Source organism: Dreissena polymorpha, chromosome 4 (genome assembly GCF_020536995.1).
Source record: "Dreissena polymorpha isolate Duluth1 chromosome 4, UMN_Dpol_1.0, whole genome shotgun sequence".
Lineage (NCBI taxonomy): Eukaryota > Metazoa > Mollusca > Bivalvia > Myida > Dreissenidae > Dreissena > Dreissena polymorpha.
Genome location: NC_068358.1, coordinates 71058245 through 71084711, shown reverse-complemented (window position 1 = coordinate 71084711; position 26467 = coordinate 71058245). Strand labels below are relative to the sequence as shown.

The 26467-nt window shown below is 36.7% G+C and overlaps 1 protein-coding gene across 3 annotated transcripts in view; it reads right to left on the bottom strand.

The window, feature by feature from the left end:
• Window positions 1–22922, bottom strand: part of LOC127879562 (UDP-N-acetylglucosamine--peptide N-acetylglucosaminyltransferase 110 kDa subunit-like) — a 53773-nt gene extending 30851 nt beyond the window's left edge. The window contains exons 1-12 of one of the 3 annotated variants that reach the window (XM_052426495.1): window positions 22795–22922; window positions 17728–17878; window positions 15883–16126; window positions 15518–15586; window positions 12763–12879; window positions 12393–12472; window positions 11705–11794; window positions 11222–11327; window positions 8814–9055; window positions 4811–4964; window positions 3969–4070; window positions 3426–3605 (exon numbers count right to left, since the gene is read on the bottom strand). In XM_052426495.1, the coding sequence (XP_052282455.1) occupies window positions 3426–3605; window positions 3969–4070; window positions 4811–4964; window positions 8814–9055; window positions 11222–11327; window positions 11705–11794; window positions 12393–12472; window positions 12763–12879; window positions 15518–15586; window positions 15883–16126; window positions 17728–17878; window positions 22795–22825 (1566 nt within the window). In that variant the 5' untranslated portion in view covers window positions 22826–22922. Of the gene's footprint in view, window positions 1–3425; window positions 3606–3968; window positions 4071–4810; window positions 4965–8813; window positions 9056–11221; window positions 11328–11704; window positions 11795–12392; window positions 12473–12762; window positions 12880–14280; window positions 15442–15517; window positions 15587–15882; window positions 16127–17727; window positions 17879–22794 lie in introns of those variants that run through there. The other 2 variants (XM_052426496.1, XM_052426497.1) reach the window with 2 other exon arrangements.
• Between the last annotated feature and the right edge of the window lie 3545 nt (window positions 22923–26467).

Here is a 26467-nt window from a genome sequence, read left to right as displayed (position 1 = left end):
AAGTCACCGGGTATTTATCCACTCTTGTTTCTGCGACCATCATGTAGTCGAATATATGAAAAACAAGAGCAAAGCATATTCAACCATAAACTGGTCACAGACCAGATTATCATACGGCACATAAAATCATTATTTGACCATAATGAAAATTATAATAATACTGCCGTAGATCATAAATTAAACAAAAGTTTAATTCAAAACAGATGAAAAATAAAATGACGATCAATTAGATTGTCATACGGAACGTTAAAATCATTATTGCACACAATGGCAAATGATAAACAATCTGTCAATAGAAGAACACGCTTTGCACGATCTCGTAACACATTAGAAGAACATGCTTTGCACGTTCTAGCAATGTATTAGAAGAGCACGTTTTGCACGTGGTCGTTCGCGCCTGAAAACACCCAGCATGGTAGAAATAAACCATTGTTCGATAAAAACAAGCATGGCTTACCTTTTACAAATGAAACAAAATCCATTAAATCCACACAAATTAATCCGAATGAGAAATAAAAAGATAAATAACACAATTTATCTATTCAAAACCCCAATCAACCAAGTGAAAAACAATATTTTAATTCAGAGCCGTAAAAGACACGTATACACCTGGTTGATCCGGAAAGAATATTGAGGGTTGGTTACCGATTTTTGGCTAGGTTGCATTGCACTATGTTTAACCTGGCCTGTATTACGGTATTGAGGTGGCGGATTCCCAGTTAAAATTCCGGATGAGTTATTTCCCCTTGGAAAGTATAAGCATACGATAACAGGTCAGTATTTATGACATTAAAAAATACTCATCCGCTCAGTACACAAATTTCAAAGAAGCGGTTCACATGGTTCAAGATTTAGGGCGACACTGTAAACTTTTCAAAATGGATCTTAAAAATGCATTTCGCCTACTCCCAGTTCGGCGAGAAGATTTCGAAATACTGGGCATACAGTTTAATGGCATGTTTTATATGGAAAAAGCATTACCATTTGGAGCTTCAGTCAGTTGCAAAACATTTGAACAGTTTTCCTCATTCCTTGAATTCTGTGTTAAGAGTAAAATGTCATCGGGCAAGCTTATACACTATTTAGACAATTTTCTGGGTGGCAATAAATCTGAGCTAGGTTGCCCCAAGGTGATGGATTCGTTTATCAATTGCATGCAGGAGCTAAACGTGCCGTTAGCCACGGAGAAAACAGAAGGGCCCACGGAAATAATCGTGTTCTTAGGCTTAGAATTAGATTCGGTGGAAAAAATTACAGGAAAAAATTCACTCCATCGTGCAGAAACAAAAAATTAAGCTAAAGCAAATGCAATCGTTAATAGGGTCTCTTGACTTCGTGTGCGGGGCAATCCCAGTCGGCCGCCCGTTTTGCAGGAGATTAATTAACACCACCTGTGGCATATCAAAAGCATTCCACCGCATACGTATACCATGTGCTGTTAGGCAAGACCTCGAAATGTGGTTGACATTTCTGCGCGATTACAACGGCGTGTCGGTTTTCCATGACCGATACTGGATATCCAATGATGACACTGAATTGTTTACAGATAGTGCTGGCGGGTCTGGTTTCGGTTTTGGGATTTATTTTAAAGGTCACTGGTGTAACGCTCGTTGGCCTGATTTATGGCGACAAAAGGGCGTAACTAGTGACATAACTGTTCTCAAATTATTTCCAATCGTAGTTGCACCGTTTCTCTGGGGCGAGGATTTAAAAAATAAAAAGATTATGTTCCATTGCGACAATGAAGCAGTTGTTTATATATTGAACAAATTGACTTCCAAGTCCGATATGGTCATGGATCTTATTCAAACTCTCACTTTAAAATGCTTGGAAATAAATGTTATCGTTCGCGCCAGTCACGTACCAGGATCTCGGAACGTATTGTGCGATGCATTATCTCGGTTTCAGATGAACAAATTTCGAGAGCTGGCACCGGAAGCAGATCCCGCTCTGACACTGTTTCCGGGCCATCTGTGGAACGTCTTGAACATGCAGCAAAGGCGTTAATGTTCAATAGTATGTCAGTAAATTCGTGGCGTTCGTATCATACCGCTTGCAGCGTGTTCAACAATTTTCGATCTGCATATAGTCTAAACAACAACTAACCCGCGGATCAACAACCGGTTGTTCTCTTTGTAGCCTATTGTTTTGAAAAGGGTCTATCACCTAAATCTATCAAGAGCTACATTTCGGGATTGAGTTATATTCATAAATATATTGGCTGGTATGATATAAGGAACATTTGAAGTGAAGAAAATGCTTGAGGGCTGTTCTCGCTCGCGACAAACGGTTGATACGCGGGCACCAATCACTCGGAAGGTCTTGACGGTTATTATCTCGCAATTAGCAAAGGTGTGTTATAATGACTTCGAGCGCTCACTATTCACAGGCCCAGAATTTGTGGGGGATAAATTTGTGAAATTTATTGTGGAGGAAAATTCTGTTTGCCGGGGGTTGGATGTGCATGCGCATTTATACATTTATCTGAATGGACTCTGTGACTACTTGCGTAGTTAATCATCCTTGTCCTTTCGGGTAATTCCAAGTTATTAAAGTTTAAGTCTTTTTACATTTATCTGAATGGATTCTGTGACTTCTTGCGTAGTTTATCATCCTTGTCCTTTCGGGTAATTCCAAGTCATTAAGTTTAAAAAAAAATAAAAAATAGTAGCAATACCGTAGGGTAAAAAACGTTTAGGTGTCAAATCGCTGGTTGAACGATTAGTTGTATTTTAATATCCGATTAAGTATGTAAAAAGGTACCAAGTGTGGCGATAAAAGTGTGATCACAAAAGTAGTGATCAAGTAAAAGTATTAGTGTGTCATTAAAAGTGTCATAGCGATTATCATGTAAAAGTGTGATCCAATGGTCAAGCGATTGGTAGAACTAGGTCTAGCCCAGCAAAGTATATGGTTCTTCCTAGTTCGGTCGCTTGATGAGCAATAGCATTTTTTATTTCGGGTACGCGGTGTTGCTACTATAACGGTGTTACTTCACGTTTTGTAATTTTAACGTGTGCTCATCCACCTCCGGTAGGCATATTTTTAAAGAAACAGGTTTCCAGGAGTGAGTAGCCGATCTTTTGGGGCTCGTGGTTACCAACGGCTGTTTTTTCGCTGCGGCCTTTTATATTCCGCTTTTTACTCGTATAATATATTAAAGAGATCTGTTAGTGAAGACTTTGTGCATTCTATTACATTTTTTGTGATGTTTATTGGGAGGCAAAATATTTTGGAATCGGGTCATTAAACTAGTTAAATGGAGTAATGAGTTGTTTTTATAGTTGAAGTCGTAAAATAAATTGCTTTGTCTTTTTATTTTCCTAAGGTTGTGTATACAAGTCCAATTCAGAAAAAGATTTTTAAAGCTGAAATAGGTACTTGTCCGTGATCAATTTAATCTGGTGAGCTCGGTGAGTTCTTACCTTTTCCAGACACAGGTTAGCATGCTTTGCAGCAATGCCTTTACGCTGTTCGTGTGTGAGTGGGTACAACATCGTGTGGTGAGGGTGCACAGAGGGCAGTCTGTTCTTCTCCAGTTGATCGTCAACAATCTGTACCAGCTTCTTCATCCTCTCACCGTAATCAGTCCAGTCACACACAAACTAGACAGTAATATTTGTATATAAAAAAAAATTCAAAGTAAAAAAAATATGTGAGAAAATAATCCCATTGTTTAGAATCACTTAAACATTCTAATGATTACTGCATTTATGCAGTATAGGAGAAAGCCACTGAGGCTATTTGCATTTAACAATGATCAATTCATTTAAACAGTCAAGGAACTCTATGTCAATTTTTGTTCAAATTTATTCACATATGATTTCAAAAAAAGTTTTACATGGAAAAGGGAAATATTGGTACCGTTAATTTATAAAGGAAAATAAAGATCTTTTTTGCATGGGAATAGGGCAGAATTGCAGCCCCAAATAAGGCCTAAAAATCATAGGGGACACAACATAGAATACCTGTAGGCAGTGTGCCAGGTTACAATAGGCATCAGGAAATTCTGGTTTCAGCTTCAAGGCAGTTCTGTATGACTGGACAGCTTCTGGGATATTACCAGAGTCCTGCAAACAGGCAAATACACAAAGACACCGACTTATTTTAGCTTAATTGCAGAAAAAAGTCTGGGGTTTTAGAGACACTCTCTTGTAATTTTCATTGGATCATTAGAAAGATCTTAAGAAAGGTACACAAGTTCAAGTTGGGGTAAAACCAAGGACCTCATGGGCCAGGTGTACATAATAAGCTTTGAGATTGGTAACTATGCTTATTTAAGCAGAATCCCAACATCTTGAGTCTATGATTGTTTTTAGAAGACAGATCTGTATTTCTATTACTTCCTATCTTTCTGAAATTCTGAGGGGTTTAGCACATTGTAAATAACTACTTGCCTTCAGCAAAAAGTAGAGCCCATTGTCATTAAAGCTTAAGATTATTTAACAAGCTTGTTTGACCTTTAGTGTGACCAAGCATCAAAGAACTTGCCTGTGACAAACCTACATGAATTGGTGAACATTGCTTGTAAAGAATTACATGATTTATGACAAAGAAACAGTCCAGGCAAACTATGTAAAACCCAAGTCGGACCTTTAAGTGATACCTTGACATTGGAACTAAGAGACAGGTTGTAAAGATAAGTTCTCAACATTTGGTGTAATTTCATTTAGAATTGCAAGATGGAAGATGAAGTTAGTCAAGACATAGTGTTTTTTTTATGATCATTGCTTTTATGAATAAAAGTTGCATAAGTTACAGAACTTACACAACATCAAATGAACAGGAAACATCTGCAGGACAGTCATACCTTATGGATTGAAGCTAGGTTGCTATGAGCATCAGCGAAGGCCGGCTTGATCTGAATGGCTCGCTGGTAACACTTCATGGCCCCCTGTACATCCTGCATTTCCTTCAAGAGGTTCCCCATGTTGGAATACGCATCAGCAAATGAGGGCGAGATTCTTAAGAGAAAGCCAAGAATCAGGTAAGTGGTAACAACTCACAATAACACTGTTAAGAATAAAAGAACAGTTTGATGCGATATTTAAGTAAAGAACACATTGTTTGTGTTGTATAGAAATTAATTTATACAGCAAGACTTTCAACACCTGACCTGATTTCAATTTATTTGTGGCCTTCTGTTCATGCAGCACATTTGCGCACTTGCAAAAAAGGCCTATCACCTAATGGCTTCTTTGCAATGCAGAACTATAACCATAATGTCCTTGTAATGCAAGACAATTACAAAATGGCCTTTTCTGAAATGCAGTACAATAACCTTATGGCCTCCTTGTCATACAATACAATTACCTAATGGCCTCCTTGTAATGCAGAACACGTACCTTATGGCCTCCATGTAATACAGGACAAGTACCTAATGGCCTCAAAGTAATACAGGAAAATTAACTTATGGCTCTTTGTAATACAGAACAATTACCTAAAGGCCTCCTTGTACTGCATTACAATTACCATTTTGCCTCCTTGTACTGCATGACAATTACATAATGGCCTCCTTGTAATACAGAACAATTATCTTATGGCCTCCTAGTAATACAGGACAATTACCTAATGGCCTCCTTGTAATACAGAACAATTACCTAATGGCCTCCTTGTAATACAGGACAATTACCTAATGGCCTCCTTGTGATGCATGACAATTACCGTATGGCCATCGCCTCATTGTTATACAGGACAATTACCTTATGGCCTACTTGTAATGCATGACAATTACCTAATGGCTGCCTTGTGATGCATGACAATTACCGAATGGCCGCCTTGTGATGCATGACAATTACCTAATGGCCTCCTTGTGATGCATGACAATTACCTAATGGCCTCCTTGTTATACAGGACAATTACCTAATGGCCGCCTTGTGATGCATGACAATGACCTAATGGCCGCCTTGTGATGCATGAAAATTACCTAATGGCCGCCTTGTGATGCATGAAAATTACCTAACGACCTCCTTGTAATGAAGGGCAATTACCTAATGGCCTTCTTGCTCTGCAGGACAATAATCTAACGGCCTCCTTATTATGCAGAGCAATTACTTAATGGCCTCCTTGTTATGCATGACAATAATCTAATGGCCTCCTTGTAATGCATGACAATTACCTCATGGCTAGTTAAACAGGAACATTACCTAATGACCTAATAATGCAGGACAATTGACATGACGCCTTATCTATGATCGCTCCGCCCACTTGAATTGATCCACCAATCAGCGATTGATTAATCGGGCGCACTCGTTAGCAACGACCTGTCCGCCATTTTCTAGACAAGCTACATGTTTAGGTTCACTTTTATTCCAACGAGTTTCTTTTGTTTTCCTCTTTAAAAAAAACGATTAACAAGATGTGTTTGTGAAACACAATGTCCCCCTATATGATGTTTGACCTTGTAGGATGACCTTGACCTTGTGAAGAATGACCTTGACCTTTCACCACTCAAAATGTGCAGCTCCATGAGATACACATGCATGCCAAATATCAAGTTGCTATCTTCAATATTGCAAAAGTATTCATAAAATAAGCGATTTGGGCCACATATATTACATCTCTGACCTTGAAGTATGACCTTGACCTTTCACCACTCAAAATGTGCAGCTCCATGAGATGCACATGCATGCCAAATATCAAGTTGCTATCTTCAATATTGCAAAAGTATTTATAAAATAAGCGATTTGGGCCACATATATTTGACCTCTGACCTTGAAGGATGACCTTGACCTTTCACCACTCAAAATGTGCAGCTCCATGAGATACACATGCATGCCAAATATCAAGTTGCTATCTTCAATATTGCAAAAGTATTCATAAAATGAGCGATTTTGGCCACATATATTTGACCTCTGACCTTGAAGGATGATCTTGACCTTTCACCACTCAAAATGTGCAGCTTCATGAGATACACATGCATGCCAAATATGAAGTTGCTATCTTCAATATAGCAAAAGTTATTGCAAAATGTTAAAGTTGGCGCAAACAGACCGACCAACAGACAGGGAAAAAACAATATGTCCCCCACTACTATAGTGGGGGACATAAAAATGGTTAAACGGTGTCTATGGGGATTATGCAACTCGGACAATCGATATCCTGACAGATTAGTTGGTGACATTGAATTTATTTCGTTTCCAAAGCCTTAAAAAGATCTTGAGAAGTGTAAGAGATGGATAAAGGCATGCGGTCGTCCCCACGAACAACTGAACTAAAACCCAGCATGAAGCCTAATTCATGCTGTGTTTTATTACTCTGATAGTAATGCACTTAATTGACATCATACATGTTATTTGAAGGTGACATGTGATATATTATCTTATTAACGGTATCTACACATTTGCAGTCACGTGGTGTCACCAATAAACGCTTTAAATCCACACTAGGAGCTCAAATGCCTAGATCTCATTTTTTAAACGAGTTTCGTTTATTTTGTTCGGATAAAAAAACGGAAATGAAACATGGCAAAAACGGTGTAAAAAGGGTTAATGCAACTCTGACATTTGGTATCCAGAAAGATAAGTTAGATGAACTAAATTTCCATTTCCAACGCGGCAATGCAGTCTTGACAAGAGCGAGTGGAAGCTTCAAGAATTACCGAGATCCCCTTTATAGAACATTAATTTATTTCACAAACTTGAAATGTCATATAAGCAATAACTAAGCATTATTAAGTATGTATTATGTCACGTGTGCATGTAAAATAATTGAGAATTTTGGTACCCAATTCGTGTAACTTTACAATATCCCCGTTAAAAACCGAGTTTCTGTGTGTGTCAGAAACAAGTGAAAATCATTTTGTTATTATTTTAATAAAGACGTATCGATAAATGCTATTGTAAAAGAGTTATTATTACTGATATTAGTTAACCAATAAATGCCGTAACTTCGGGGAAGTCGGTACCTGCGCGAGCGTCTGATATTGGTAGCCTTATTAATTTATAATAGCCTGACCGTTTTCCATTTCGTACAACGCTAATTTTATATCAGACAATGTCCAAACTTACTGTGTTGTTTTTGCGCTTTAATTTATAGTGATTGATAAATGTCCAATAAGCAATGTTTAATATGATTAATATCACTTTTATACGCAATAACATGTGGGATTGAGGTACCCACCCGGCGTCAGAAAGCGCGTAAAACTTCACCGAATTCCCAGTTATAAAGCGCTTTTTCCTGTTAAATACACGGGTAGGGGGGAATGTTTCGGTAATAATTTTGTACATAACACGGGTAAATACCGGTGAAGTGTTTAATGTACCGATTTACCCGTTATAAATAGCTGATGTTCTCTTTAATCGTATATTTTTTGCATTTGCAGAATAACTAAATGGCATCAACCCCTTTACAAGTGAAATATGGTGTTAACAAAGTCCATAAAATCATCCGGAATATCGCGTAAATCTATATGCAGTCTATAGGCAAAGTAGCCAATTTGGCGTAAGCTTGTCTAGGTTTTTTTCCCGCTGAGCCACATGATTAAGTGGGCAGAGCGATCACTGATAAGGCGTCATGTCAATTACCTTATGGCCTCCTTGTAATACAGGACAATTACCTAATGGCCTTTTTGTAATGCAGGACAACTACCTAACAACCTTCTTGTAATGCAGTGCAATTACCTAATGGCCTCCTTGTGATACAGGACAATTACCTAATGGCCTTCTAGTTATACAAGACAATTACCTAATGGCCTTCTAGTTATACAGGACAATTAACTAATGGCATCCTTGTAATACAGGACAATTACCTAATGGCCTTCTGGTTATACAAGACAGTTACCTAATGGCCTTCTAGTTATACAGGACAATTACCTAATGGCCTCCTTGTAATGCAGGAGAGCCTCGTGCAGTTTTCCCTGCTGCTGCAGCACACTGGCCAGGTTGGAGTGAGCCACAGCAAACTCTGGGAACACATCAAGAGCCTTCAGGTAGAGTCTCACTGCCTCCTCAGTGTTGCCCTGCTCCCTCTTAATGTTGGCCAGGTTGTTCAGGGAGTCCGAGTGATTAGGGGCCAGCGTAAGGGCTGTGTTGTAGCAGTCCTCAGCTTCTTGTACCTTAAACAAAGACCAGACATCAACCAGTATGAAAATATGTCACTCTACCTCTCCCTTTTGTTGTTTTGTCCAAGGTTCCTTTTTAATAAAATCAAATTTAAATGATTGGACTACTTTACCAGTAGCTTTCAGGGGTGGCGAAATCTAAAAAAAACAAGGGCTGTTTGTAAAACATGCATGCCCCCTATATGGGCTCTCAGTTGTAGTGACAGCCATTTTGTAAATATGTTGTTTTGTCACTGTGACCTTGACCTTTGACCTAGTGACCTGAAAATCAATAGGGGTCATCTGCCAGTCATGATCAATGTACCTATGAAGTTTCATGATCCTAGGCATAAGCGTTCTTGAGTTATCATCCGGAAACCATTTTACTATTTTTGGTCACCGTGACCTTGACCTTTGACCTAGTGACCTGAAAATCAATAGAGGTCATCTGCCAGTCATGATCAAACTACCTATCAAGTTTCATGATCCTAGGCATAAGGGTTCTTGAGTTATCATCCGGAAACCATTTTACTATTTTGGGTCACCGTGACCTTGACCTTTGACCTTGTGACCTGAAAATCAATAGGGGTCATCACCGAGTCATGATCAATCTACCTATCAAGTTTCATGATCCTAGGCATAAGTGTTCTTGAGTTATCATCCGGAAACCATTTTAATATTTCGGGTCACCGTGACCTTGACCTTTGACCTAGTGACCTCAAAATCAATAAGGGTCATCTGCGAGTCATGGTCAATCTACCTATCAAGTTTCATGATCCTAGGCATAAGCATTATTGAGTTATCATCCGGAAACCATTTTACTATTTCGGGTCACCGTGACCTTGACCTTTGACCTAGTGACCTGAAAATCTATAGGGGTCATCTGCGAGTCATGATCAATCTACCTATCAAGTTTCATGATCCTAGGCATAAGCGTTCTTGAATTATCATCCGGAAACCATTTTACTATTTCAGGTCACAGTGACCTTGACCTTTGACCTAGTGACCGCAAAATCAATAGGGGTCATCTGCGAGTCATGATCAATGTACCTATGAAGTTTCATGATCCTAGGCCTAAGCGTTCTTGAGTTATCATCCGGAAACCACCTGGTGGACGGACGGACCGACATGTGCAAAGCAATATACCCCCTCTTCTTCGAAGGGGGGCATAACTATACTTGTCCATGGACAATCATTTAGGAAATTTAACTTGTCCGTTGCTAAATTACACTTGTCCGTTAATGTTTATATGAATTATAAACGCATTTATTGATTAATGTAAAATAATGCTGAATAAATAAAAATTAGTATAATTTGCTTGTTTTAGTTTTAGTTGTATTTCCATAGTACATTCATTATAGCAGTTTATTATAAACAATATAAAGACTTTCTCAAACTTTTAATCTTGCAAAGCTTGTGTTATGAAAACATGTCGGGTTTCTGCTCCGTTGTTGAAGATTTTTTTTTAAGTGTTCCATCTAATTCTATAAAGTCCTCTGAAATAACAAGGTAGACCTTGTTTTGATTATCTTAGTTCAATACTTTTATTTCATTCTGATTGTAAAAATAAAGAAACCAGTCAGTACACTGTCTAACAGTTGGGCCGAATGTTGAAAATGCGGCATGCTCCCCGTCTCTTATAGAATAAGGGAGATCACTGTGTAGGAGAGTGCCTGTATTTTAGCTTGATTGCACTTACAATGTAATCGTGTGTCAACATCCGGCTTTGTAAAACTAAATTACTGCTTTAATACAATGTATTTTTTTTGTATTCCTCGACCCGACTGGTTGACCACGGACAACTTAATTGAACAAAATCAGTTGCCCAGACAAGCAAATGTACGACTCGGGCAACTCGGACATTTGTTTTCACCCCCCCTGGCTTTTATTACCACTGCTATATTAACTGATCATACACAAGCTCAATTCTTGATTAGCAAGTATCTTTTGAGACCATAGTAACAACAGATACTGATGTGATTTTTTTTTAAATCATTGATTTCTCAAGTACTTTAATTAATCTTACTACTTATATAAGACTGCATTATAAATATACTAAATAAGTATATCAATACTTTCAGACTCTTTAAGCAAAACTTCATAAAAGACTGCATTACACTTTGTAAACAAAAAATATATCAGGACTTTTAGATTCTATCAGCTATAACACCACTTAATTACCTGTCCTTTCTCTTTGAGGGCATTGGCCAGATTGCAATAGGCATCAGGGAAGTTTGGCTGTAGCTCTATAGCTTTGCGGTACGTGTCAACCGCAAGATCTATCAACCTAGCACAAGAAAACTTAATGGTCAACAAAAATGAATTCAATTACTATAATTGAAAGTATTTTTGAGTTAGCTGAATTATCATGAAAACAATTCTATGTTTGTACAATCCCACAAGTAACGAAGGGATGGGGACTAATTCTGAAATCATATTCCAATGTTAGTTTTTCTATATTAGAATATATTCAAAATGTTTAGTATAAACCCTTAAGTTCTGTTCAGGTTTTATGCTGTTTGCTGCTCATCAGTAACTAAGGGTTGGAAATGAAACATTTAAAACTTTAATTTAGTAAGAAAGGTATTTAATTAAATGTAACTTTCTAAAGGACTACAACTGCGTCAAAATGCGTATCTAAGTGGTATATGTTTAAATGCTCACCCCTGTTCATAGTAAACACAGGCAAGATTTCCATGTACAACAGCATGATTGGGGTTCAAGGCCAGAGCCCTCAGGTATGCAGTGACTGCCCTGTAATAACAACATGGGCAAGCTTAGCCAACTCACAACAAATAAAGTAATCGACGATGTTTAAAGTAAAGTGGAAGGTTACCTAAACTTATTGAATTTGTTCAGCTGTGCAACATGTTCATATGAGCTGTGCTCTGTGAGAAAGGGGTTTGATGATTGTGTGTAAAGTGTCTGCTTTCCTCCTAAACTTAAATTTTGCTAACAAAGACTTTCTTTACACAAAAAATATCATAAAAGCGGAGAATGTCATCCCTGATTAGCCTTTGTGGACTGCACAGGCTAATCTGGGACGACACTTCACGCACATGCATTGAACCCCCCTTTCCACAGAGCATGGCACATATAAAAACATGGGGATTTCCTGTGTAACATTCTTAAGAGCATGGCTATGTTTGTGATATTCTATGATTGGCAATTAAATTATAGCATAATCACTGCTGAGGAGGAGTCTCAACTTATAGCACAACCCAATAAGCCCAATTGAGCAACCTGTGAGTATTGAACCAACAAAACAGTATTTATAGTAAACTTATCACACACCAGAAGAAATTATATGAGAAAGAGAAGATAACATGATAAGTTCAGTTATAAATGTTACCTGTCAAAGATTCTTGCTTCCTTGAGCACATTGCCCAGGTTGATGTAGGCATCCATGAAGTTTGCATCTAGAGCTACTGCCTGTAAGAAAAATGGGAAAACCATGTGCAATCACAGCAATATTTGGAAACAAAAATAAAAATGTGTGTTACTTTTTTCCTGTAATTAACGAAAATAAGCAAGGGTAAAAGCGGAGGAAACAGACCATATTGTACTTTATGTCTCGTTTTGAAATTTTCCAGATATTTAAGAACCCAATGTCAATTTGGCAACAGGTTACACTAACATAAAGGCAGTTTGTTAAAATTAAATATGGTAAGTTAGTTCATCAAATTTTAAAAGCAGAGAATGTTACCAAGCGGCGAACAGACCTTTTCGAAGTGGTGTATTGCCAGCCATATCTCTCCTTGTGCATGAAACACGCATCCCAAGTTACTCCAGGCCACAGCAAAGTTTGACTGTGTTTCAATGGCCTTCAAGTAGCAAGCCTAGGAAGGGTAACACAGATTCAAATGAGTAATGGTTTTCAAACTATTCAAACCAGCTTCCATTCTACCGCCAGCCCGTAGACAGCTTGTAATGTGTAGTTTTACGTGCACGCGCTTGCATTATAATGCTGCTTGCCTCCGCTTGCTTGCACAAGAAATGGTAGTATGAAATCACATCACTATTTATGTTTCTAATGTAATTAATTCTTAAAGGATCCAAAAATGCTGAAAAAAAAAAATTAATTTCAGGTCACACTGTTTTTGTTATTATACCTGCCACCTATTAATGCTGCAACTATAGGAAGTAAAAATTAATTATTAAAAAAAATAACACACAGAAATAATTTGTCTCTAAACAGTTATGTTCTTAAATAGTTAAGAACATCCCTTTTAAATTCATTTGGAATAAAGTCCAAAAATAAAAGAACAAGTTTACATAACACATGCAGCAAATGTGGCATGTATAAAATAGGTCAGGAAAAAAGGGCAAATAATGATGAGTTTTCATGTTGTCACCACATCTTCGCAAGAACAGTTTCTCAAATTTCTATCAGAAATGCTCTAACATCTTTTCTGCAAAATAAACATTCAGCATCCAACTTAAAAGACATAGAAAGAAATTAATGTTGTAGATATAAAATTCACTTAATTCCAAGTAAAATGAATCAGAGTCCGAACATTGCAGTGAAAATGTGAGATACTGTTCTTTTCGCGCACTTATTGGTGTAAACAAGGGTCTGGTATGCAATCAATTCAGTTCTCTTTAATCTTAATATTACATTAAAAGAAAAAGAACAAACAAATGTAATGTCTGAAAGTGAGCCATTAATGCAGTGTTAAAAAACTGGTAAAAAACTAGAACTCAACTGAAGATAGGAGTCACACCCTTGTACACCAGCTGCAATGGCACAGTGATGTGCTCAGTTGCTCAGTATCACGCATGATCGCTGGCTGCAATTAATATCGCTTGCTGCACGCTCGCGCATTGCTGCGCCGCATATGCATTGGGTCTGACATATTTGCTTGCGCTGTATTTCCCAGATGCAATTAATATATTATCAGCCAGTTCTTTTTTTCCAATACTTATATTGTAAGCTTAGATATCCATAAATTGATCAAATAAATTTAACTTTCAAGAAAATTTGAATATTGGACCCAGAATCTTTCCCCTTGAAAGCTTTTTCATAAAAAAACATCCCCATCCTAAAATTGTCATACAAGAATCTTTTTCACAAAAGATCTTTAATAAAAAAACTACCACACTTCCCATTTCTCCAATAGCCAAACAAAACCCTTTTCCTGGATCATGAATCCTGTGCCTATAGCTGACTGATGTCATACTACCTGTAGCTGGTACATTTCATATCACCAGTATACAGTTATTAAGTTCCTACCAGTCACCTTGATTTCCGAGGGTCCACGTCGGGTGAGAGGTTATTCTGCACTTATATACCCTGACTGGTGATAACTTGGACTTAAGAAGAGAAATAAAACAGGTTCATTAGTGGTAGGGCATTCATTCAACACAATTTGGAAGTATAACAGAAACTCCATCTTTTAATTTTAACTTTATACTTATTGCTTATTAAAGAACCAATAGTCACATCAATTATCCAATTATCAATTATCCATATTTCTTTGTGTACTTTAATGAAAATTAAAACAGAAAATGGAACAAAATATTTTCCCATCAATACATAAACAACTGCTTGTGACATCACAATATCCAGGCACAGGCCGGCATCTTTTCTTCATTTCATATGTTAGCTTTTGTCAGGTTTCAACATATATTACATGGTACGATATGTTGGTGCTATACTGAATAAAGTTCAAATACAACATATATTTGAATTAAACAAATCTAATATTGTTTTGGACACACAAAGAACACATATATATAAGAGTCTTTAGACAATTAACAGCACAAACATATATATTTTAGATTTAGAAAATATCAATTTAGATCACAAACATATATTTTAAAAAATCCTATGGACTGAATATTGTGGTACACTGGTTATTGTTTTGTTTAAACAATATCTGGGGATCTCTGAAACATTTAATACAAGAGAAAGACTACCAAGTGAAATGGCTTCCAAAAACTGTTATAATGTATTGGAAAATAAAGCAAAAGAGGGAAAGCATCCCTAGTTGAAACAAAATCATACACATTCATCAATAAAAGGAACAGTTTGGAATATTAAGTACTGGAAACAATTTCTGCCTTCAGTCTTTCTCTTAAAGCAAACTGAAAAATCCAGATGTTCATTAGGCATTAAAACATACTTGCTATAGAATGGTAATGGAATTTATTTCGTAGGACTCAACAAGGAATCATTCCCAGCAGTGCACTGTTATCAATGATGGGTATCATTCACCAAACATACAAATTCCTATTAAAATAAGTTCCATAAGACCATGTCAATAATCCTGTAATTTTAATATCAGATTACAGATGGGAAAATACATGTTTCAGTTTCTTCTATTAAGGCATTAAGGGGATTTTAAATCAGACAAAAGTCTTACACTGGTACATTTAATTTTGAGATCTGTACTTAATTTAAAAAACAACAACAAAACACATTTATGCATGTTTGCTACTGCCCTTCTGCCTGGTTTCTACGGTTACCACTCCTACCTTGGCCTCATCCAGTCTTCCAAGAGCCTTCAGTAGATTGCCGAGGTCACTCCTCACACAGTACAGGTCCTGAAAACATCATTCATGACAATGTAGAAAACTATTAGAAATCAGTTGAATATGAATTCAAAAGCTTGAACAATAGTTGATATGGGACAGAAATGCACTGAAACGCTGGGCTTCTCACTATTGTCAATATTGCTGGATTATTTATACAACAATGAAGCTCATAATAAACCGCATAACCATTAAGGTCCCAATTTACAGATTTATACTGCAGTGCCGTACCATAGGCCTGTACAGCTTGATCCATGTCACCAAATCATTCATATTTATCCATACCAATATTTCCTACAGTCACTTACCGGATTATACTGCAGTGCTGTCACATAGGCCTGTACAGCTTGCTCCATGTCACCAGCTGCCACCAGAGCAGCAGCCAGGTTGATGTAGCCGTCTATGAAGTCTGGTTTCAAGCGCACTGCATAGCGATAGTTTTGAAGGGCCTCCCTCAACTGGCCACATTCCTTGTACACATTGCCAAGATTTGAGTATGCCTCCGCTAACAGCGGGTTTTGTTTGATCGCAAGTTGGCTGAAATAAGCTGACCTGAAAAATAGTATCTCCATGTGTCCTGATGTTATTTATGTTATAATTATTTAATAAAGCAAAATACTTCTTGTTAAAAAAGGCTTGAGATTGTATTATAAAAATTGTTTTACTATGGTAACCTATCTAGTTCATCCAGTTAAAGTCTAGCAAACTAATAAGTATTTATCCCGGCGCTCCGAATTGGAGCGTGGGGATTATGTGGTTATCTCTGCCGTCTGTCCGGGCCACTATCTAACCTTACTCTATTAGCACTAGAACCTTGACACATAAACACATGGTAGCTATGAGCATATGTGCGCCAGTGCACTATTTGGAATTTTGATCTGACCCCTGGGTCAAAAGCTTCGGCGTGGAGATATGCGTCTGCCGAGCCATTTCTAGTTCAAACTTTTTTAATAGGTTTGTGCACAGTTTTATTAAGAGTCTGGGTTCATGACGACACACTATTCTGTAATTTATCTAGTTTCCTCTATTGGAAGTGTATGGATATATACACTCTTTACATAATAAGTCGTAACCTATCTAGTTTCCTCTGCTGGAAGTGTATGGTGCTCAAATGTTTTATTACCTATCCAGTTTGCTCTGCTGGAAGTGTATGGTGCTCAAATGTTTTATTACCTATCCAGTTTCCTCTGCTGGAAGTGTATGAAGCTCAATGTTTTATTACCTATCTAGTTTCCTCTGCTGGAAGTGTATGGAGCTCAATGTTTTATTACCTATCTAGTTTCCTCTGCTGGAAGTGTATGGAGCTCAATGTTTTATTACCTATCTAGTTTCCTCTGCTGGAATTGTATGGAGCTCAATGATTAATTACCTGTCCAGTTTCCTCTGCTGGAAGTGTATAAAGCTCAATGTTTTATTACCTATCTAGTTTCCTCTGCTGGAAGTGTATGGAGCTCAATGTTTTATTACCTATCTAGTTTCCTCAGCTGAAAGTGTATGGAGCTCAATGTGTTATTACTAATCTAGTTTCCTCTGCTGAAAGTGTATGGAGCTGAATGTTTTATTACCTATCTAGTTTCCTCTGCTGGAAGTGGATGGAGATCAATGTTTAATTACCTGTCTAGTTTCCTCTGCTGGAAGTGTAAGGAGCTAAATGTTTTATTACCTATCTGGTTTCCTCTGATGGAAGTGTATGGAGCTCAATGTTTTATTACCTATCTAGTTTCCTCTGCTGGAAGTGTAAGAAGCTCAATGTTTTGTTACCTATCTAGTTTCCTCAGCTGAAAGTGTATGGAGCTCAATGTTTTATTACCTATCTAGTTTCCTCTGCTGGAAGTGTAAGAAGCTCAATGTTTTATTACCTATCTAGTTTCCTCTGCTGGAAGTGTATGGAGCTCAATGTTTTCTTACCTATCTAGTTTCCTCTGCTGGAAGTGTATGGAGCTCAATGTTTTATTACCTATCCACTTTCCTCTGCTGGAAGTGTATGAAGCTCAATGTTTTATTACCTATCTAGTTTTCTCTGCTGGAAGTGTATGGAGCTCAATGTTTTATTACCTATCTCATTTCCTCTGCTGGAAGTGTATGGAGCTCAATGTTTTATTACCTATCTAGTTTTATCTGCTGAAAGTGTATGGAGCTCAATGTTTGATTACCTATCTAGTTTTCTCTGCTGGAAGTGTATGGAGCTGAGCAGGAGCAGGACTCCAGTGTTGTCCGGTTCCTGTCTCCACAGCTGCATGCAGTGCTGTTCGGCCGATTCATAGTCACCAGCCTGGTATTCTGCATGAGCCAGCTCTGCAAGACCTTCACAAATGGTACAAAAGGAACTTAAATCATAAATCATTAAAGAAAAAATTTATGTCTTAAAATTTGTGGTGGGAAGTTATGCTCAACTTCTAGTGGAAGTATTTGTTTTTAATTTCTACTTTATACATGGCCTGGTAATGGCTGGTATCGATCATTTTGTTTTCATCAAAAGCAAGGCTGTCATGATGACATCACATGCATGCGCTCCAAGTATTTTGCTTACCTTGCATAACTTTGCTTGAAAACAAAAACAACAAGATGTGTTTGTGAAACACTATGTCCCCCCCTATATATTTCACCTTTGACCTTGAAGGATGACCTTTACCTTTCACCACTCAAAATGTGCAGCTCCATTAGATACACATGCATGCAAAATATCAAGTTGCTATCTTCAATATTGCAAAAGTTATGGCCAAATGTATATGTTAAAATTTGACGCAAACAAACCAACAAACAGACAGGCAGGGCAAAAACAATATATACTTGGGGACATAAAAAGAACCAAAATGCGGGAAAAAAACAGCTATACTTGCATTTCAAAATCTTTCTAGAACTAAATTCATACAAATTTATCCCTATTCCATACATTTTATTTGACCTTTTTATTATATTTCCACATAAATTGCAAAGCGAAACAGAGAACTGCGCTAGTGTGAACACAACACTTTCATTTATTTGATTTATTTTCAAAAAAATACTAGCATACGACCTTTGGGCACACATTGTGTCAGGTGATGTTTAATGGGAATACCCCTGTTCCAATTGGACTTTATTTCAGTAAATCTTTTAATAGTGGCATATATGCTGAAATGTGTTTGAACAAATATTAAAAGTTTGTGTGATTGAAATTCTTAAGCACTTTTATGTGCCGATGAATTTTCACAGAAGAATGACCGATAGAACAGAAACTTGTTTTATTGTAAATATAGGTTAGTTTAATAGGTAAATATAAGTTAAATAACTGTTTCTGTTTTAATATGATATGTTCAGTGAATGGCTATTTTAATTTTAGTTGGCCTAATGTAGCATGAACCAATGATTTTTTCAAGCATAAATAATTGATGTAAAATGCTTGAAGGAATAATATTTAAGGTTAAAGAAGGCATTCTCTTTTTGTTTTAAAGGATATCTTTGAAAATTGTATTTTTTATGAATTTTTTTGCAAAAAGGGGTAATGCATTTTTTACAAATGTAATTAATTTCCTGACAAATAACTGTTACCATGAGTAGCATGAAACAATATTTTTTTTTAAACATTTGTAATTGATGAAAAATGATTGCAAAAATAATATCTAGGGTCTAAGTAAGCCTTTTTTTATTTTATTTTAATAGGTAACTCTGAAACTTCTATTTCTCATGATTTTTTTTTTGCAACAAGGGGTTATGAAATTTAAAAAATGTTACTGGATTTTTAGACCAAAACTGGTACTATGATAATTCTATGATGCACTTCGCCAAAACATTTATAATTATATTGTTTATTCTTGAAAATGTATTTCCCCTATTCACTAAATAGAACTCTTTTGATCAGAAAATTTATATATAATGATGTTTACTTTTATTTTCAAAAAGCATAATGCCTCTTTTTAGTTGTATTCAGCCACAAGTTCTTGTCAGCCACTTAAGGGTTATATGTTGCCTTTCTTTTACTAAATGCAAAATAATTCTACACTTTGAGACATTTATAAAATATTTTATGTCTTTACAACACCGACAGGCTAATAAATTTATATATCAAGTACTTCCATACTAACAGGACCATTCTAGGCGGGCAACCTAGCAACCTTGATTTGTTCCTATCTTCCTATCAATCTGTTATATGTGTTATGAATCATTTGTTCGGAGAACATTTAATGTTTGTTATAACTTTTAAATAATTCAATGTTCAAAGTGATATTGTTATTGACTGATAAACCAACATATGATTAAAAGGGAATATTTTATTAATTATTTGCATTTACTCCTACATGAAAAATATTTGCCTAAATGTTCTTCAAACTATAGAGAAATCTATATACAATTAATAATTGACGACGTTTATCAAAAAAACAAACATTTATGGAATGGAAGTTTAAAGATAACAAGGGCTATTTTTAAAACATGCATGCCCCCCATATGGGCTGTCCGTTGTAGTGGCAGCCATTGTGTGAATACGATTTTTGTCACTGTGACCTTGACCTTTGACCTAGTGATCTGAAAATCAATAGGGGTCATCTGCGGGTCACGATCAATGTACCTATGAAGTGTCATGATCCTAGGCAAAAGCGTTCTTGAGTTATCATCCGAAAATCATTTTACTATTTCGGGTCACCGTGACCTTGACCTTTGACCTTGTGACCTCAAAATCAATAGGGGTCATCTGCAAGTCATGATCAATCTACCTATGAAGTTTCATGATCCTAGACGTATGCGTTCTTGAGTTATCATCCGAAAACCATTTTACTATTTCGGGTCACCGTGACCTTGACCTTTGACCTAGTGACCTCAAAATCAATAGGGGTCATCTGCGAGTCATGATCAATCTACCCATGAAGTTTCATGATCCTAGGCGTATGCTTTCTTGAATTATCATCCGGAAACCATTTTACTATTTCGGGTCACCGTGACCTTTGACCTAGTGACCTCAAAATCAATAGCGGTCATCTGCAAGTCATGATCAATCTACCCATGAAGCTATATGATCCTAGGCCTATGCGTTCTTGAGTTATCATTCAAAAACCATTTTACTATTTCTGGTCACTGTGACCTTGACCTTTGACCTAGTGACCTCAAAATCAATAGGGGTCATCTGCGAGTCATGATCAATGTACCTATGAAGTTTCATGATCCTAGGCCCAAGCCTTCTTGAGTTATCGTCTGACAACCACCTGGTTGACGGACAGACCGACCGACCGACAGACCAACATGAGCAAAGCAATATACCCCCTCTTCTTCGAAGGGGGGCATAAACATAAATAATGCAAGTTTGATCAGATATTCGTAATAATTTCCAATATAATTGAGTGTCTGAGCAATGTGGATGAATGAATATATCGGATAAAACGACACTTGTCTACACTTGAATTATGATTTATTTTTCATTATTTTATGCACTTTAGTTTAGCCTTAATGCGTTTTTATAAGCATTTATAGACAGTGTCCCTCCCCAAAATCAAGGAATTATTACTTGTCATTCATTTGTGTAATGGTATACAATAATTTTGTGGTAGAATATTTGAGAAAAACATTAGGAACCAAACTTGTCAGTGATGAAATTTTGCATATGGTTATGGAAATTACCGATCGTTGGTTTCCGAAAAACAATACATCACGGTTTCCAAAAATATGATTGTTGTGCCCAAAGATTTTGGTGTTAATGAACATTACTGGTTTATATTTTAATAATTTCGATTCTCATTTGATTAATAGGTCATTTCAAGGCTGATAAACTTGAAATATGCAAGCTATTCTTTCGATTTGCATATGTCTGTCGATACATCTGTACAATCGGTAATTTCCGTAACCACTCGTTAAATTGTAGCAGACACAAGTTTAAATTAAAAAAAATTATGTTTTACACTAATATTCTACCTCTTTCTTGCTAAAAACTAATGCATGAATGATTTAAAAGTAATATTGCATCTTTTTCAGCCAGGAACACTGTCTATGACCGCGAAAAAAAACATAACAAACTTTTTGATTTACGATATTTACTTTATAAATAGCTTGCATGCCGCATGGCATTGCATGTTCCGCAAGATAAATATTTCGACTTTATTTATTGGATGATTTCGGACTGGTTCATCCAATCAGAAAATAGCTTTAAAACGTAATTTAGACCCATGTTTAGCGAGATAATTAAGTACCACTTTTTATACACTGCCAAATTGTGACATAACAAGTTGCCTCCATTGTTGGTTCATACTACCTAATGGCTATTGCAAGAGTGCTCTCCCTTTCCAGTGTGACGCTCGATACTAGGTAACCACGCTCATAGTGAATGTTATTGGTGTCATTATGGAACAGATGTTGAATATTTACACTGCTCCAAATTCCAACATAAAAATGTCAATAACAGTAGTGTGTTGAAACATCATTGTGTTATTTTGGGGTGCATGCTAAGAATAAATTCTGTAGTTTGCCATTCAGGTAACCGTAAATTTGATATGTATCAAAGTTATGAATTGCTTTCTTTTTAGTCATGAACAGCATCAATTAAGAGATACACACTGATAAGCTGCAGAAAATTCTATTGTGTTTCTGAAGGGGTGCATATGCAGTGTGTTCAGTTACAGCTAACGTTCGCTATAGTTCGAGAACATTTGATATTGGACACTTGGTTCGCCGCGAACGTTCGTGAACCCTCTTGGGAGGTTGTTCACTAGCAAAACCAAAGTCTAGTGTGTTCAGTTACAGCGAACGTTTGTTATAGTTCGCTAACGTTTGCTATTGAACGATCGGTTCGCCGCAAATTCGCGAACCCTCTCGGGAGGTAGTTAGCTAGCGAAACCAATCGTTCAATAAGACCAAATCTGAAACGAACGATCATTGGCGAATGTTCCCTGTAACTGAATGTACTACTGGACTGCAAGAGTGGTCATAACACAAATTATCAAACTTATTAAGTTATTCCAAGGCTCTGGGAGCCCGTTTATATGGACTGTTTCATTCAGCTTGCCTTAACTGGATAATTTTCATCCAGCGTTAGTATTGAATTGTCAATAAAAGTGTCAAGCGCCATGATTCTTTATTACAAACAAGAATGGATATGTAAACATACGTTCCGCTTACAGACATCTTTAAATTTGACTGGTCTTGGAGTTTCACCCCAAGGTCGCGAAAACAAATAACGTTTTCGATTGTTTTGCTAAACAAAGAATTAAATATGACCATTAATGAAACACGCTAAATAAAGTAAAAATCAACAAACTTACGCTTACCAGATGAATCGCTTATATGTGACATTTATTTTCATTTGTATTTACCAACTTCGCGACAAGTATTTTTCCATTGATTATGGGAAATGCGCATGCTCTTACAATTGCACGCAGAAGCGTTCGGCAATCTCCGGACAATTTAAACACAGAGCAATTACTCGGAGCGACTATCGATTTACGTTGGCAAGAGCGGTCGCTATTCGGTCGCGATACAAATTACGACAGGGAGCCAAGTCTAACCAGTATTTTGTCAAAATATGGACGATTTAAATGTAGTTTATTGTTGGTATGTCCAAGAACACACATTTAACTATGGATTGACATATAAAACATTAGTGTATTTTAATAATGTCATTTAAAATATTTCGATGTATTCATTAAGAGGGCCGATACTACGGATACACATGCTAGTATGTATTTCCCTTCTCGTGCATTCGTTTGAATCAGTAAAATACATAAAAGATTAAGTGTTTATCTCATTTATAATAAACGGTTCAACTACTTTTACAGACCATTGTCATCCCCGTGAGTCGCTTCTCGAGGACACCATTGACGCTACATTTAATGCATGCGGCGACGTTTGATTATTGTATACAACTAAGTTTTAATGTTTCGTTTTCTCTTCGTCACATACGCGTTGTTGCTACTAAAACAAGAACTCAGTTAATCGGAATCTTTACTTTTTTTAAGTCTCGATATATTGTATTTACAAACCTTATTCGCACATTCCCAAATAACATAACTGACCAATTAACGGTAAGTGTGGACAAATCGCACTTCTTATTGCTTTTTATGCCAACGTACACTTCCATTAATTTGTAACACAACACAACACATTGCAAGTTGCTGTCTGTACAAAACTTAACATTAAAATGATCCTCGCCGCCAAAGTAATACCCATATGTAATGTGATGTGTTTGAGCTTGTTCCACTCTATTACAGTCCTAGTTTTTGTGTTGCAAAGTGTCACACAGTGCTGGCACGAAACACGTTGAGTTATTTATTGGGTATCTTTCGACTACCCCGGTATATTATTGGCCAAATAATCAACAAAAGCGTTTGGGATAAATTTACGTTTGGATTTGCGGACAGGAGATAGGAAGTCCTGGCATGACAAGGCTAGCACCAGCCCCTTAACCACCTTAACGAAGAAAATAAATCTATGCCTTCCTTCTTTCCTGGAGTGGATGGATCTTCATGCCTTTTATCACATTTGTGTTCTGTTGGAGAAGTTACCAGTAATGAATCTCGCTGTCTGCCTTTGTTTTTATCTAAAGCTTTTCCTATGTCTTTTAGATGTGGGTCCCATGCAATCTAGCTGTATTCAAGTGTGGACCTTACCAGATATGCTTTTTGCGACATGATTCAGACCGTGTTGTAAATTACCCGTATGGAAGTGTGGAATTATCGTGAATTTATTCGTGATCTTGTTTATGTTAGAGTTCCAATTTAACTATTCATGCATGTTTACGCCGAGATATGGACTTACAAGAACTTGTTGGGTGATGCGATCTTCAAGCTGGTAGAATTTAAGGGTTAGATTTGACACCGTTTTTAACAGTATTTCAGTCGTTTCCCTTGCTCAGTTCACCTACTCACATGTTTATTGCTAGACTTAGCCAATCTTATGCGGTTTTAAGGACAACGTTCAAATTCTTATGCCCAAAAACAACACCTTCCCGGGGTATTATATATTGTATTATGTAACCTGTGAAATATAATAAAGATTGTTCTGTTCTGTTCTGGTATCATATTTTAAATCAGAGGTAGAAGAGAATAACCGCTGAAATAATATAATGATAAATCTCTAAGTACGCTATGTGGCTAGTTGGGAATCAATATCATGAACCAAAGATGTTTATATTATAGATATGCACAGGAACATACACGCATTCTTGTGTGGAGGCAAAACATAATGATTATGTGAAGCAAAAGACCTAGAATAAATTCTGGGTCTTTATTCAAGGTCTTTGGTGAAGCATACCATAGAGAAGAGTTGAGGACATTTATAAATCAAGTGTTATGACGGTAAATAGCCCCTCAACTTGTATGGATATCAAAACGCATACCGCAAATGTCAATGTGAAACGGCAGTGCTTAAAGGGACCTTTTCACAGATTTTGGCATGTTTTAAAGTTTGTCATTAAATGCTTTATATTGATAAATGTAAACATTGGATGTAAAAAGCTTCAGTAAAAAATCAAGAATAAAATTTAAAAAAGGAAAAAAAGTAGACCGCATCAGGGCTCGAACCGGTGACCACCGGAGTCCTGGAGTAAAAACCAATCAGACCGCTCGGCCATCCTGCCAAGCATGTATAAGAGACGTATTTTATACTTTATATAAGCAATCTTCGTAGTTTCAAAAATTTAAACGACAACAACAGAACTCTCCAAATTATTCAATCGTTTCGCGTTGCAACGCTTTATAATTTTCAGATTTTTAAATCGTCAAAAGATGCATACAATTGCTATATTAGACCATGGTAAATGTTCAGTATTACTGTTTCCTTACAAAAATCATAACTAAAACGAAAATTTGCGAATCTGAAACAACTTTTTTTTATTTTGTCAATTAACCAAAACGTGAAAAGATCATCGTCGAGACCTTGGTGTACAAATGAACAACACTTCATGTTTTGATTAGCACATCAAAGGAAATGGATATAACGCTAGTTCGCAATTGAGAAATCTAAAATACATTCATAGATATTTATTAAAAAATCTCCAGAGTTAATTCCTTGTGTACTGTCTTATTCTCTCCATATTTAATTTTTTTCTAGAGTTCCTTGTGTACTGTCTTATTCACTCCCACCTTGACTATTGCAATGGGCTTTTCACCGAAATCCCAAAATATCTGATCGACAGACAGCACCGAATAAAATCGAGAAACCATAATCGTCGACGATGTTTCTCACGATCAACCCAGCAGAGAGAATCTCGTGTCACTACATAAGCTCCAATTACATGCACGTGTAATGTTCAAGATATCCATGCTCATGTTTAGAACTAAATGCGGAACCACTCCAATTTACATCAGAGAGTTGTTAACAAATGAACAATCTTTATAAGACGTAGATCAGTAGTCACAAAACTAAAATGCATAGAGAGTAAATTTTCAATTTAGATCTAAACTTTAGACGCATTTGTATAGCGTTAGTTATCGAGCTATAAAAGGCGACATTGAATTAATGAAAACTAATTTTGTGCTATGTATTTCTGATTGTATTTGTGTAGCCGGTCGAGGCTCGAGACCGGATTTAGTTGTTTCCGGTTTGACTTCTTTGTTCTGTTTTTGATCAATATGTTATATAACGCTAATTCGGATTCCCATAGGGTCCCATTATAAAACTGACAACTTTCAACGCAGTTTTCTTGCCTTTCTGACGTATCAATTTTTCCGAACCTTGTATCATTTAAAGATGGATCTGTTCTCTTTCAATAATTGCAATCAAAAACATACCGTCTCGCAACTTCTAAGAAAGTTAAGCGCTGTTGAATGCACCCACCGTAGAAAAACCAGTTTCGGAAGCCTAATTTCGACAAAAGCCCCACACAATAGAAAAGACACCCCCAAACGTTCATCTTTTCAGTTAACTGCCATTCCAAGGCATCAAAGTACTCCAGTCACATACAGAATATTACAAATAACCACAAAAGACATGCCTCAC